The 14,523-nt window shown below is 44.4% G+C and overlaps 1 protein-coding gene across 2 annotated transcripts in view; it reads left to right on the forward strand.

Moving 5' to 3' along the window:
- PSME4 (proteasome activator subunit 4) overlaps positions 1-14,523 on the forward strand; it is a 294,381-nt gene that overhangs the window by 175,857 nt on the left and 104,001 nt on the right. For both annotated transcript variants that reach the window (XM_063918650.1, XM_063918651.1), the window contains 5 exons: positions 1,159-1,226; positions 3,137-3,352; positions 3,987-4,144; positions 6,341-6,436; positions 14,057-14,112. In XM_063918650.1, coding sequence (XP_063774720.1) covers positions 1,159-1,226; positions 3,137-3,352; positions 3,987-4,144; positions 6,341-6,436; positions 14,057-14,112 — 594 coding nt within the window. The remainder of the gene's footprint in view (positions 1-1,158; positions 1,227-3,136; positions 3,353-3,986; positions 4,145-6,340; positions 6,437-14,056; positions 14,113-14,523) is intronic.

Raw genomic sequence — 14,523 nt, forward strand, 5'->3', positions numbered from 1 at the left:
CCCATGGTCCTTACGGAGTCCCCAGCATCCTCTAGGACGTTAGAGAAAATAAGATTTTACACTTACCGGTAAATCTATTTCTCGTAGTCCGTAGAGGATGCTGGGCGCCCGTCCCAAGTGCGGACTACTTCTGCAAGACTTGTATATAGTTATTGCTGACCTAAGGGTTGTGTGTTGGTTAATCGGTTGAACCGAGGCTTTGTTGTTGTTTATACTGTTAACTGGGTAGTTTATCACAAGTTATACGGTGTGATTGGTGTGGCTGGTATGAATCTTGCCCTTGGATTAACAAAATCCTTTCCTCGTACTGTCCATCTCCTCTGGGCACAGTTTCCCTAACTGGGGTCTGGAGGAGGGGCATAGAGGGAGGAGCCAGTGCACACCCAGAATCCAAAGTCTTTCTTAAAGTGCCCATGTCTCCTGCGGAGCCCGTCTATTCCCCATGGTCCTTACGGAGTCCCCAGCATCTTCTACGGACTACGAGAAATAGATTTACCGGTAAGTGTAAAATCTTATTATCTAATAGGAACAGTACATTTGTTCTACCTTTTGTGACATTGATTCTTTTATTCTCACTGTACTGATAGTGCCGGCACTTTACATGTGTGACAAATGCAAGTTCCTGTACAGTTACATTGTAAGCCCTAACCCTAAGCAATCATTAAATATCATGAAAAGCCATGTGTCGACCTTTTGACTCTGTTACCCTAAAGCTTTGTACACACTAGACGATATGTTGTCTGATTCGGTAGATCACCCCAACATATTTGGAACATCGTCTGGTGTGTACTCGCTATGTTGCTGACTACGCGTGCTCCCGCGGGTCGTCGGCGACATACGCCGTCGGCCCTATATGCAGGGCCAACAGGGGATGTAGTCAGCGGGGGTCATACTGGCGAATGCACCATGGCTGTCACTGTGTTGCTGCCGATATCGGTAAGTGTGTGCGCCGCTGCTGATGTCTGGCTTGGGTACACATCCTTGAGTGTATACCCAGCTTTTGATGTGTTGACCATTTATCTGTGAAGACACATTTGTGAATTGACATACCTTATTTAGGGGACACAGTGTATGATAAATTTGTAGGCAAATGAGTCCTAAATAGTACATATTTTCATCCAACACGGGCAGAAATGTTATGTCTCTGCTTATGCCTAGATGACGACGTCCTCCATGAGGAAGAATTAGATAAAGAGCTACTCTGGAATCTACAGCTCCTTTCTGAGGTAATTTCCAGTTCGCCGTTCTCACAGTTGTATGAAATGTGATCGCTGGGCACTGGGTATGCGGCATATTGGTTAGTCAGACAGCTGTCGCACCGTCATGTACCTCAGATCTGTCAGTGAGCAGCCATGTAACCTCAGAGACCACAGACCAAACCACACCTGCCGCCTCTGTGGATCATTATACCTCATGCGAGGCAAACGTTACAGGCCTGTAGCTACATATGCACAGAAAAGTGCGCGTGAGTGCGTTCTAGGGGATTTTGTAGCAATCCCAAAGCTAGCTTTAGGACTAGTCAGTGCAGTGTTTGTTTTTGATTTCTGATTCCTATATACAGTACTGTATGTAGTAGATTTTGCTAGTACAGGTTGAGTATCCCATATCCAAATATTCTGAAATACGGAATATTCCGAAATACAGAATTTTTTCAGTGAGAGTGAAATAGTGAAACCTTTGTTTTCTCATGGCTCAATGTACACAAACTTTGTTTAATTCACAAAGTTACTAAAAATATTGTATTAAATGAGCTTCAGGCTGTGTATATAAGGTGTACATGAAACACATAAATGAATTGTGTGAATGTACACACACTTTGTTTAATGCACAAAGTTATTCAAAATATTGGCTAAAATTACCTTCAGGCTGTGTGTATAAGGTGTATATGTAACATAAATGCATTCTGTGCTTAGACTTTGATCCAATCACCATGATATCTCATTATGGTATGCAATTATTCCAAAATACGGAAAAATTCAATATCCAAAATACCTACGGTCCCAAGCATTTTGGATAAGGGATACTCAACCTGTACCACGGTAATACGGTCATCTATTTTCTGACTTATCCGTGACTATTTATATTATGATCCGTACATTTTATTTGCACTCTTTTTTTTTTTAATTACTAAAGGTAAATAATTGTCCAATCCAGTTGTAGCTTTCCAAAAAGTGAGAGTTTTCAATAAATAATTTAGACTATTCTGATTGGTGAGGCAGCGTGGGTAGTGGGAGGAACAGCAGTATGTAAATTAAAGCATGCAGTAACAATAAGTCAAAGGAACTATTAGTATGCTATACAACGTTCTGCATCCAGTTTTCAATTAATAGGTTACATTTAATTTAAAAAAATAAAAAATAATGAAAATTGAGGATGTTGCCCATAGCAAACCAATCAGATTCTGTCTATCATTTTTCTGTTGCATCCTAGAAAATGACAGACTGCATCTGATTGGTTGCTATGGGCAACATCTTTTCATTTTTAGAACCTTTAGTAAATTTACCCCAATGTATTAGACGTCATCTCTGCTTGGTAGTACAGTATGTGCACAGATCAGAGGGTTCAGTACATAGGGGCAGATGTATTAACCTGGAGAAGGCATAAGGAAGTGATAAACCAGTGATAAATGCACCAGCCAATCCGCTCCAATATTAAAATTGACATGAGCTTACTGGCTGGTGCGTTTATCACCTTGCACTTATCACTTGTTTATCACTTCCTTATGCCGTCTCCAGGCTTAATACATCTGCCCCATAGGTATAATTTTTCTGTTTTGAGGTTCTCCTTTGTAAGAACAAATGTGCAGTTTTGAGTTATTGTGGCTAAGCCCATATGTAGTCATTGTGTAAACTCCATTTATGTTTTTAAGTGATTATCTTAAGAGACCTTGATTAGTACAATATATCCTATGTAATAGCTTTCAGTATTTATTGAAGATGAAGTTAGAACAGTTTGGAACAATGAAACAAACACAGATGAATGAAAACACAATTATTTCATTTAGTGTGATTTTAAAAATGGATTTGACTATTGACTGAATCTGTCATCAGTGTGTTCTCACCACGATAAGACAAACTCCAGTAACACACTTTGTGTACAGTGTAGTTATTGTCACCTACCCTCTTCCTTTTGCTAGATAACCAGAGTGGACGGGGAGAAATTGCTCCCCTATAAAGACCAGCTTGTAAGGATTCTCCAACGGACCTTACACTTCACTTGCAAACAGGGTTACACGTTGTCCTGCAATCTGCTGCACCATCTGCTGCGTTCCAGCACACTCCTCTACCCCACGGAGTATTGCAGTGTACCGGGTGGATTTAATAAGCCTCTATCTGAATATTTCCCAATCAAGGCAAGTATTTCTTGTGTGTTATAAAAAAAAAAAAAAAATTATGTTTTGGGTTTGTTTTGCTAAAATTAGCATTCTGTTAAAAAGAAAGTTAGCATTTGGTTGGAGGCAAGCCTATTTTTGCCTGTTTAGAACATACATGTTCCCACAGTTTAAGCATAACTGCTTAAATAAGTTATCAAGTATGCATGATCTGCAACCACGGGGACAGATGTATGAAGCCTGGGGAAGTGATAAAGCAGTGATAAGTGCAAGGTGATAAAGCACTAGCCAATCAGCTCCAATATGTAAATTAACAGGAGTTGATTGGCTGATGCGTTATCAAGTTCCACTTATCACTGCTTTATCACTAACCCAGGCTTAATACATCTGCCCCACTGTCCCTTGAAGGCTTGTAAGAAAATTGGACGCTTGGACATCAGACCTCTGGCTTTCTGTCCCTAGTGTGGACAGACTAGCACAAAACTGCTGAGGGTGGGTCACTGACATCCAGATCACTGAGACAGAGGCCCACGGATGACTTGATTGTCAGTGTAATCTGCCGCATAGAGTTAACCCCTTTTTGTATCTTCTGTAAACCTGAGATTTGTTCTGCAGCCCAAACTTTCTAATATATTAACTGATCTTATTGGTCTAGGACTGGGGTAAAGCTGGTGATCTGTGGAACTTGAACATCAGGTGGCATGTTCCTTCAGCAGAGGAGATTGAATTTGCTTACTTCCTGCTGGACAACTTTCTACGGCCAGAGCTAGATAAGCTAGATCGTTACGGGACCGGAGAGCTTGAGATGTCACGGTAGGTCGCCTTCTGTCTGATCACGTCTTCCATATTTTGGCCCTGCTGTGCTATCCAGAGTCAATTGCAAGGGGTGTTCGTGACATAAAAAAAAAAACGTATTGTTTTAAAAGGGAAAAAAAGATATTTAATTAGGGAGCGTGACCTTTATTTGTGATCAACAAATTATTCAAGAGATGTTGGAGAATGAGCAGTATAAAAATTTGATCAGTAACCGTTTTGTGCTGCAACAACTTTGCTCAAAAAGTTTCAACTCTTACTGTTCTATTTGGGGAGTTTACCAAAGCATCAAGAGTTACAATGGAGCAACCAGACTGTTCCTAATGGAATTTTTCAATTATGGGTTAGTACTTTATCTCTCCCCATTTTGATTTTTCTCCAAGCGGTGATCAACTTCCCCCTATTTTTTTCAAGCTCCCCCAGTTTCATCGCATTTCACTGGATGCTGTGCCCCAAGCAGATGTATTAGCACTAACTGGTAATGTGGTATCCGGTCTCTAGGTCGACCACACTTAGGTGGACATGCATCAGGTCAACCACTATTGGTCGACATGTTCTAGGTTGACATGACAAAAGATCGACATGAGTTTTTCACAATTTTTTTAATGTTTTTGAACTTTTTTATACTTTACAATCCACGTGGACTACAATTGGGAACGGTAACCTGTGCCGAGCGCAGCGGTAGCGGAGTGAGGCACTTTGCTCGAAGCATGGCGAGCCATGCGAGGGGACACGGTGCACTAATTGCGGTTTCCAATCACTCTAAGAAGAAAACGACACAGGAAAAAAAAAACTCACTCGACCTTTTGTCATGTCGACCTTGCTCATGTCAACCTAATGCTTGTGTCTACCTATTTTAGGCGTCAACTTAGTTACTGTCGACCTAAGTGTGGTTGACCCTATGAACCACACCCGTTGGCATATAGCGAGACCCGGCAGCTGTAGTAGGAATACGGTGTATCTGCACACAGTAATTACAAAGCACTAAAAGAGTAAAGAGGTTACAGTTATGCTTGATGGCAAGAGAATTTATCTAAACGCTTTAATGTGTTTTTATTTTGTTTTTTTAATTTCATTATTGTTTACAGTGAAGACGGTGGTGGTAAACTAACTGTTACATAAAGGTGGATAATGGGATGTCATGGTCCACCCCCTATAAACTTTAAATGTAGACAGGCAGTAAATAAAAAAAATAGTGCGGGACAACTTTTAATATATCATACAGCAGACCCTCCAACATGACCCGCCTGACTAGGTACAAAATGCTCTGTTCCTGGACTTCCCTCTTAATTTATGATTTCCATCACCTGTGTTGAACTAGTTAAATGATAAGAAAGCTGTTTCTTCACAGGTGATGGCAATAATAAATTAAGAGGGAAGTCCAGAAACAGAGCATTTTGTACCTAGTGGGGCGGGTCATCTTGGAGGGTATGATACAGCAGTGGTTTTGAAACTTTGGGGCAGATGTATTAACCTGGAGACGGCATAAGGAAGTGATAAACCAGTGATACGTGCAAGGTGATAAAGGCACCAGCCAATCAGCTCCAATATGTAAATTAACAGTTAGGATCTGATTGGCTGCTGCCTTTATCACCTTGCGCATATCACTGGTTTATCACTTCCTTATACCTTCTCCAGGTTAATACATCTGCCCCTCTGTCCTCAGCAGCCCAAGCAGTTCACATTTCCGAGGTCACCCGGCAGGAGCACAAGTGTATTCATTACTCACAGACACATTTTAATAAATCCACAGGTGGAACTAATTATTTAATTTGTTGGGCGGGGGGGGGGGGGTGTCTGAGGATCGATGTTTGAGAACCTCCGTCATGCAGCATCACCATCGTATATATGCAGAGATATTGGGTTGTGGGGGAGGGTAAAGATAAAAAAAACTCAAATATGTAGCAATGAGCTGTGGCATCTAACATTAGCTGTTTGGTAGAACGGTTGGGGGATACTCCTTTACCTTAATTTGCAGAATAAAGATGGCACAAGACTGCACACTATATTTTACCTCTGTGCTTCGTATTTGATAAAATCAGTGTTCATGCTTTATTCTGTATGATCATTCACGAAGAAGACTCTTTTTGAAAAACAAAAAATCAAATGGTACATTCAGCGTTAGTGAGCTGTTTGACGTAGCTAGAACCCCAGCTTGTATATCACTGAAATGGGTAATCTATTTTTATTTCTAAGGGATGATGTTCAGCAATGTCTCACCATCGTACACAACTGTCTCACTGGCTCAGGGAATCTTCTGCCTTCTCTACAAGGGGAGAGAGTAACTCATCTGTGAGTATATGTTCGGTTACTTTTGTGTCTTCAAAAATGTTATCATAAGTATGAGTATATTAAGGTGTGAATATGCTGAAAGTGTACTTGATCTAGGACTTTCTGTGGTGGTGGTAAAGTGTAGAACCCATCTTATACCTTGTGATCATGGGGAAAGCTAGACCTTTAATGTTCTCTCTTCCCATAGCTACCAGTCACTCTGTGTGGTGTGATCGTTGTCTCACCATACATCACCTTGAGCACTTAGTGACATCCTTATGGACTGTGTGTGAGGATATGAATGCGGGTGTACCCAGGATTATAAAGGATATAGCTATGAGGGCTGTTTATGGCATGTTGAGATTCATCATGTCAGCACGGACAGAATGTTGACATGTTGGAGTGTACATACTTGTGATGTTAGAATGTAGACATATTGGGGGTTATTCCAAGTTGATCGCAGCAGGAAATTTTTTAGCAGTTGGGCAAAACCATGTGCACTGCAGGGAAGGCAGATATAACATTTACAGTGAGAGTTAGATTTGGATGGGTTATTTTGTTTCTGTGCAGGGTAAATACTGGCTGCTTTATTTTTACACTGCAAGTTAGATTGCAGATTGAACTCACCACACCCAAATCTATCTCTCTCTGCACATGTTATATCTGCCCCCCTGCAGTGCACATGGTTTTGCACAACTGCTAAAAAATTTCCTGCTGCGATCAACTTGGAATTACCCCCATTTCTCTATCGTCCTAGTGGATGCTGGGGTTCCTGAAAGGACCATGGGGAATAGCGGCTCCGCAGGAGACAGGGCACAAAAAGTAAAGCTTTTTCCGATCAGGTGGTGTGCACTGGCTCCTCCCCCTATGACCCTCCTCCAGACTCCAGTTAGATTTTTGTGCCCGGCCGAGAAGGGTGCAATCTAGGTGGCTCTCCTAAAGAGCTGCTTAGAGAAAGTTTAGCTAGGTTTTTTATTTTACAGTGATTCCTGCTGGCAACAGGATCACTGCAGCGAGGGACTGAGGGGAGAAGGAGTCAACTCACCTGCGTGCAGGATGGATTGGTTTCTTGGCTACTGGACATCAAGCTCCAGAGGGACGATCACAGGTACAGCCTGGATGGTCACCGGAGCCACGCCGCCGGCCCCCTTGCAGATGCTGAAATCAGAAGAGGTCCAGAATCGGCGGCTGAAGACTCCTGCAGTCTTCTAAAGCAGCTGTGCGCCATTTTCCTCTCAGCACACTTCACACGGCAGTCACTGAGGGTGCAGGGCGCTGGGAGGGGGGCGCCCTGGGAGGCAAATGAGTACCTATAAAGGCTAAAAATACCTCACATATAGCCCTAGAGGCTATATGGAGATATTTAACCCCTGCCTAATTTTTCTAAATAGCGGGAGACGAGCCCGCCGGAAAAGGGGCGGGGCCTATCTCCTCAGCACACGGCGCCATTTCCTCTCACAGCTCCGCTGGTCAGGACGGCTCCCAAGTCTCTCCCCTGCACTGCACTACAGAAACAGGGTAAAACAGAGAGGGGGGGGCACATTTATGGCGATATTTTGATATAACAAAGCAGCTATAAGGGAGCACTTATTATAAGGCTATCCCTGATATGTATATAGCGCTTTTGGTGTGTGCTGGCAAACTCTCCCTCTGTCTCCCCAAAGGGCTAGTGGGTCCTGTCTTCGTTAGGAGCATTCCCTGTGTGTCTGCTGTGTGTCGGTACGTGTGTGTCGACATGTATGAGGACGATATTGGTGTGGAGGCGGAGCAATTGCCAAATATGAGGATGTCACCCCCTAGGGAGTCGACACCAGAATGGATGCCTTTATTTATGGAACTACGGGATAGTGTCAACACGCTAAAGCAGTCGTTTGACGACATGAGACGGCCGGACAATCAATTAGTGCCTGTCCAGGCGACTCAAACACCGTCAGGGGCTGTGAAACGCCCTTTGCCTCAGTCGGTCGACACAGACCCAGACACAGGCGATGACTCCAGTGGTGACGGTGACGAATCAACCGTATTTTCCAGTAGGGCCACACGTTATATGATTTTGGCAATGAAGGAGGCGTTACATTTAGCTGATACTACAGGTACCACTAAACAGGGTATTATGTGGGGTATGAAAAAACTACCTATAGTTTTTCCTGAATCAGAAGAACTAAATGACGTGTGTAATGAAGCGTGGGTTGCCCCTGATAAAAAGCTGATAATTTCAAAGAAATTATTGGCATTATACCCTTTCCCGCCAGAGGTTAGGGAGCGCTGGGAAACACCTCCTAGGGTGGACAAGGCGCTAACACGCTTATCTAAACAAGTGGCGTTACCCTCTCCTGAGACGGCCGCACTTAAAGATCCATCAGATAGGAGGATGGAAAATATCCAAAAAAGTATATACACACATGCAGGTGTTATACTACGACCAGCTGTAGCGACTGCCTGGATGGGCAGTGCGGGGGTAGTTTGGTCAGAATCCCTGATTGAAAATATTGATACCCTGGACAGGGACAATATTTTACTGTCGTTAGAACAAATAAACGATGCATTTCTTTATATGCGTGATGCACAGAGGGATATATGCACACTGGCATCACGGGTAAGTGCTATGTCCATTTCGGCCAGAAGAGCTTTATGGACGCGACAGTGGACAGGCGATGCGGATTCAAAACGGCATATGGAAGTTTTGCCGTATAAAGGGGAGGAGTTATTTGGAGTCGGTCTATCAGATTTGGTGGCCACGGCTACAGCCGGGAAATCCACCTTTCTACCTCAAGTCACTCCCCAACAGAAAAAGGCACCGACTTTTCAACCGCAGCCCTTTCGTTCCTTTAAAAATAAGAGAGCAAAGGGCTATTCATATCTGCCACGAGGCAAAGGTCGAGGGAAGAGACAGCAACACGCAGCTCCTTCCCAGGATCAGAAGCCCTCCCCGGCTTCTACAAAAGCCTCAGCATGACGCTGGGGCTTCTCAAGCGGACTCGGGGACGGTGGGGGGTCGTCTCAAAAATTACAGCGCGCAGTGGGCTCACTCGCAAGTAGATCCCTGGATCCTGCAGATAATATCTCAGGGATACAGGTTGGAATTAGAGACAGATCCACCTCGCCGTTTCCTGAAGTCTGCTTTACCAACGTCCCCCTCCGAAAGGGAGACGGTTTTGGAAGCCATTCACAAGCTGTACTCTCAGCAGGTGATAGTCAAGGTACCTCTTCTGCAACAAGGGAAGGGGTATTATTCCACTCTTTTTGTGGTACCGAAGCCGGATGGCTCGGTAAGGCCTATTCTAAATCTGAAGTCCTTGAACCTGTACATAAAGAAGTTCAAGTTCAAAATGGAGTCACTCAGAGCAGTGATAGCGAACCTGGAAGAGGGGGACTTTATGGTATCCTTGGACATCAAGGATGCGTATCTCCACGTTCCAATTTACCCCTCACACCAGGGGTACCTCAGGTTCGTTGTACAAAACTGTCACTATCAGTTTCAGACGCTGCCGTTCGGATTGTCCACGGCACCTCGGATCTTTACAAAGGTAATGGCCGAGATGATGATTCTTCTTCGAAGAAAAGGCGTATTAATTATCCCATACTTGGACGATCTCCTAATAAGGGCGAGGTCCAGAGAACAGCTAGAGATGGGATTAGCACTGTCTCAAGAAGTGCTAAAACAGCACGGGTGGATTCTGAATATTCCAAAATCCCAGTTAATGCCGACAACTCGTCTGCTGTTCCTAGGGATGATTCTGGACACGGTTCAGAAAAAGGTTTTTCTCCCGGAGGAAAAAGCCAAGGAGTTATCCGAGCTTGTCAGGAACCTCCTAAAACCAGGAAAGGTGTCTGTACATCAATGCACAAGAGTCCTGGGAAAAATGGTGGCTTCTTACGAAGCAATTCCATTCGGCAGATTCCACGCAAGAATTTTCCAAAGGGATCTGTTGAACAAATGGTCAGGGTCGCATCTTCAGATGCACCTGCGGATAACCCTGTCTCCAAGGACAAGGGTGTCTCTTCTGTGGTGGTTGCAGAGTGCTCATCTATTGGAGGGCCGCAGATTCGGCATACAGGATTGGATCCTGGTGACCACGGACGCCAGCCTGAGAGGCTGGGGAGCAGTCACACAAGGAAGAAACTTCCAGGGAGTATGGACGAGCCTGGAAACGTCTCTTCACATAAACATTCTGGAACTAAGAGCAATATACAATGCTCTAAGCCAGGCAGAACCTCTGCTTCAGGGAAAACCGGTGTTGATCCAGTCGGACAACATCACGGCAGTCGCCCATGTGAACAGACAGGGCGGCACAAGAAGCAGGAGTGCAATGGCAGAAGCTGCAAGGATTCTTCGCTGGGCAGAGAATCATGTGATAGCACTGTCAGCAGTGTTCATCCCGGGAGTGGACAACTGGGAAGCAGACTTCCTCAGCAGACACGATCTTCACCCGGGAGAGTGGGGACTTCATCCAGAAGTCTTCCACATGCTGGTAACCCGTTGGGAAAGACCAATGGTGGACATGATGGCGTCTCGCCTCAACAAAAAACTGGACAGGTATTGCGCCAGGTCAAGAGATCCGCAGGCAATAGCTGTGGACGCGCTGGTAACGCCTTGGGTGTACCAGTCGGTGTATGTGTTTCCTCCTCTGCCTCTCATACCAAAAGTATTGAGAATTATACGGCAAAGAGGCGTAAGAACGATACTAGTGGTTCCGGATTGGCCAAGAAGGACTTGGTACCCGGAACTTCAAGAGATGATCACGGAAGATCCGTGGCCTCTACCTCTAAGGAGGGACTTGCTTCAGCAGGGTCCCTGTCTGTTTCAAGACTTACCGCGGCTGCGTTTGACGGCATGGCGGTTGAACGCCGGATCCTAAAGGAAAAAGGCATGCCGGAAGAAGTCATTCCTACTTTGATTAAAGCAAGGAAGGAAGTAACCGTGCAACATTATCACCGAATTTGGCGAAAATATGTTGCGTGGTGCGAAGATCGGAGTGCTCCGACGGAGGAATTTCAACTGGGTCGATTCCTACATTTCCTGCAATCAGGATTGTCAATGGGTCTCAAATTGGGATCTATTAAGGTTCAAATTTCGGCCCTGTCGATTTTCTTTCAAAAAGAATTGGCTTCAGTCCCTGAAGTCCAGACCTTTGTTAAGGGAGTGCTGCATATACAGCCTCCTGTGGTGCCTCCAGTGGCACCGTGGGATCTCAATGTGGTTTTGGATTTCCTAAAATCTCATTGGTTTGAACCACTAAAAAAGGTGGATTTGAAATATCTCACATGGAAAGTGACCATGCTTCTAGCCCTGGCTTCTGCCAGGAGAGTGTCAGAATTGGCAGCTTTATCTTACAAAAGCCCATATCTGATTTTCCATTCGGACAGGGCAGAACTGCGGACTCGTCCGCATTTTCTCCCTAAGGTGGTGTCAGCATTTCATCTGAACCAGCCTATTGTAGTGCCTGCGGCTACAAGTGACTTGGAGGACTCCAAGTTACTGGACGTTGTCAGAGCATTAAAAATATATATTGCAAGGACAGCTGGAGTCAGAAAATCTGACTCGTTGTTTATATTGTATGCACCCAACAAGATGGGTGCTCCGGCGTCTAAGCAGACGATTGCTCGTTGGATCTGTAGCACAATCCAACTTGCACATTCTGTGGCAGGCCTGCCACAGCCTAAATCTGTAAAGGCCCACTCCACAAGGAAGGTGGGCTCATCTTGGGCGGCTGCCCGAGGGGTCTCGGCATTACAACTTTGCCGAGCAGCTACGTGGTCAGGGGAGAACACGTTTGTAAAATTTTACAAATTTGATACTCTGGCTAAGGAGGACCTGGAGTTCTCTCATTCGGTGCTGCAGAGTCATCCGCACTCTCCCGCCCGTTTGGGAGCTTTGGTATAATCCCCATGGTCCTTTCAGGAACCCCAGCATCCACTAGGACGATAGAGAAAATAAGATTTTACTTACCGATAAATCTATTTCTCGGAGTCCGTAGTGGATGCTGGGCGCCCATCCCAAGTGCGGATTATCTGCATAAATTGTACGTAGTTATTGTTAACTAATTCGGGTTATTGTTGAAGGAAGCCATCTTTCAGAGGCTCCGCTGTTATCATACTGTTAACTGGGTTTAGATCACAAGTTGTACGGTGTGATTGGTGTGGCTGGTATGAGTCTTACCCGGGATTCAAAATCCTCCCTTATTGTGTACGCTCGTCCGGGCACAGTACCTAACTGGAGTCTGGAGGAGGGTCATAGGGGGAGGAGCCAGTGCACACCACCTGATCGGAAAAAGCTTTACTTTTTGTGCCCTGTCTCCTGCGGAGCCGCTATTCCCCATGGTCCTTTCAGGAACCCCAGCATCCACTACGGACTCCGAGAAATAGATTTATCGGTAAGTAAAATCTTATTTGTAATTGGTAACCCAGCGGTGACTTACATGCTCTTGACAGCTACAGAGCCTCCCCTAACCCCTCTGCCCTCCCTGCAGACTAACCCCCCCCTCCCCCCATGTGAAGACTAACCTTAAACCCCCCCCCCCTTCCCCGCAGCCTTACCCTAATGTTGATTTTGTGAACATTTCATCTGTCGACATACTGACAATGTCAGCTCTTTGCCTGTTTAACATTGTTTACATCATAATTTGTGAACATTTCATCTGTCGACATACTGACAATGTCAGCTCTTTGCCTGTTTAACATTGTTTACATCATAATTGTAATTATTTAATCTGTCATTTTATATAGTATGTGTCATTCATTAGTATTTTATGCAGTATTTGTCGTCTAGTTAGTGTTTTATGCCAGATGTTAGTATTTTATGTTTCTTTCGTTGAACAAACATGAAGTGGATTTAAAATCTACGTTAAGGCTGTAGAGACCTATGGGGCATATGTAATTGGGTCCGAGTTTGTCGGCGGTGTTGGGTGCCGTCCAATCCTTGACGTTTTTTTATTAAGCGCCAATTATTTACAAGGCAAAACCATGCCTTGTAAATAATTGCTGCTGTAAAAAAAACTCAACTAGGCCGGTGTCCGCACCTCCGCCAAACTCAACCCTATTACATATGTCCCCTCAGTCTGTTGTTGTTGATTTAAAACGTACCAAATGGTACAATTTTGGTAGTTGAATTCACAATCAAAATCAAATTGTATTGAATGGGCGGTTTGTTCCGGCGAGAAAATCTTCCTTAAGCTGGGTACACACTAGACGTTATGTTGTCCGATCCGGTGGATCATTCCGACATACCAGGTACATCGTCTAGTGCGTACCCACTATGTCGCTGATGATGTGAGCTTCTGCGCGTCGTCAGCATGCAGGCCCGATGGAAGACATCACTAGCATGGGCCATGCTGCTGAATGCAACATGGCCCCCGCCGCCGTCGCTACCGGCATCTGCAATTGTGTATGCACTTGCTGATGCTGCCCCCTCCTCGCTGGGTTCCGTCACTGGGTAGTGTGTACCCAGCTCTGAAAGTGTTTCCAAAAGATGTAAATTTTGGCATAAAATCACACCACAAATTTGTGGTCTCTGCTTCTACGTCCAATTCTAATTTATTCCCATTCAGTTTAAAGACAATAAGGAACAAATGTGGTTTTCGAAGTATCTATTTATTTTTATTTAGCTATACATATGGAGCTGTTTGTATTTTACGTTTGCAGGGTTACAAGCATGGTATCCTTGGATGAGACAAAACTTTTTACTGGTATAGACCATGGTAAGATCGCATCTATTTGTCCTATTTCTTTGCTTCCCATAAAACATATGTGACATTAGTTTATTTCAGGAGATCACACACAGATGTGTCCTCATACACAATTGCTGCAGTGGTGCCAATCACCCCTTATCGGCATGCCAGGTTGTGCCGTAGCTTTTTTCCACTCAAAAAAAAAAAAAAAAAATATATATATATATATATATACATACATACACACACACATACATACATACACACACACACACACACACACACACACACACACACACACACACACACACACACATACACAAGTATAACCTATCAAATTAATCTGTACAGCCTCGTGATGCGGTTTTGCTTGATCACATTGCAAGTAAGACGCACATTAGAGCGAAGAACACACTACAACACTTGGTGCAGTTATCTTGC

The sequence above is a fragment of the Pseudophryne corroboree genome, chromosome 4 (assembly GCF_028390025.1).
Source record: "Pseudophryne corroboree isolate aPseCor3 chromosome 4, aPseCor3.hap2, whole genome shotgun sequence".
NCBI lineage: Eukaryota > Metazoa > Chordata > Amphibia > Anura > Myobatrachidae > Pseudophryne > Pseudophryne corroboree.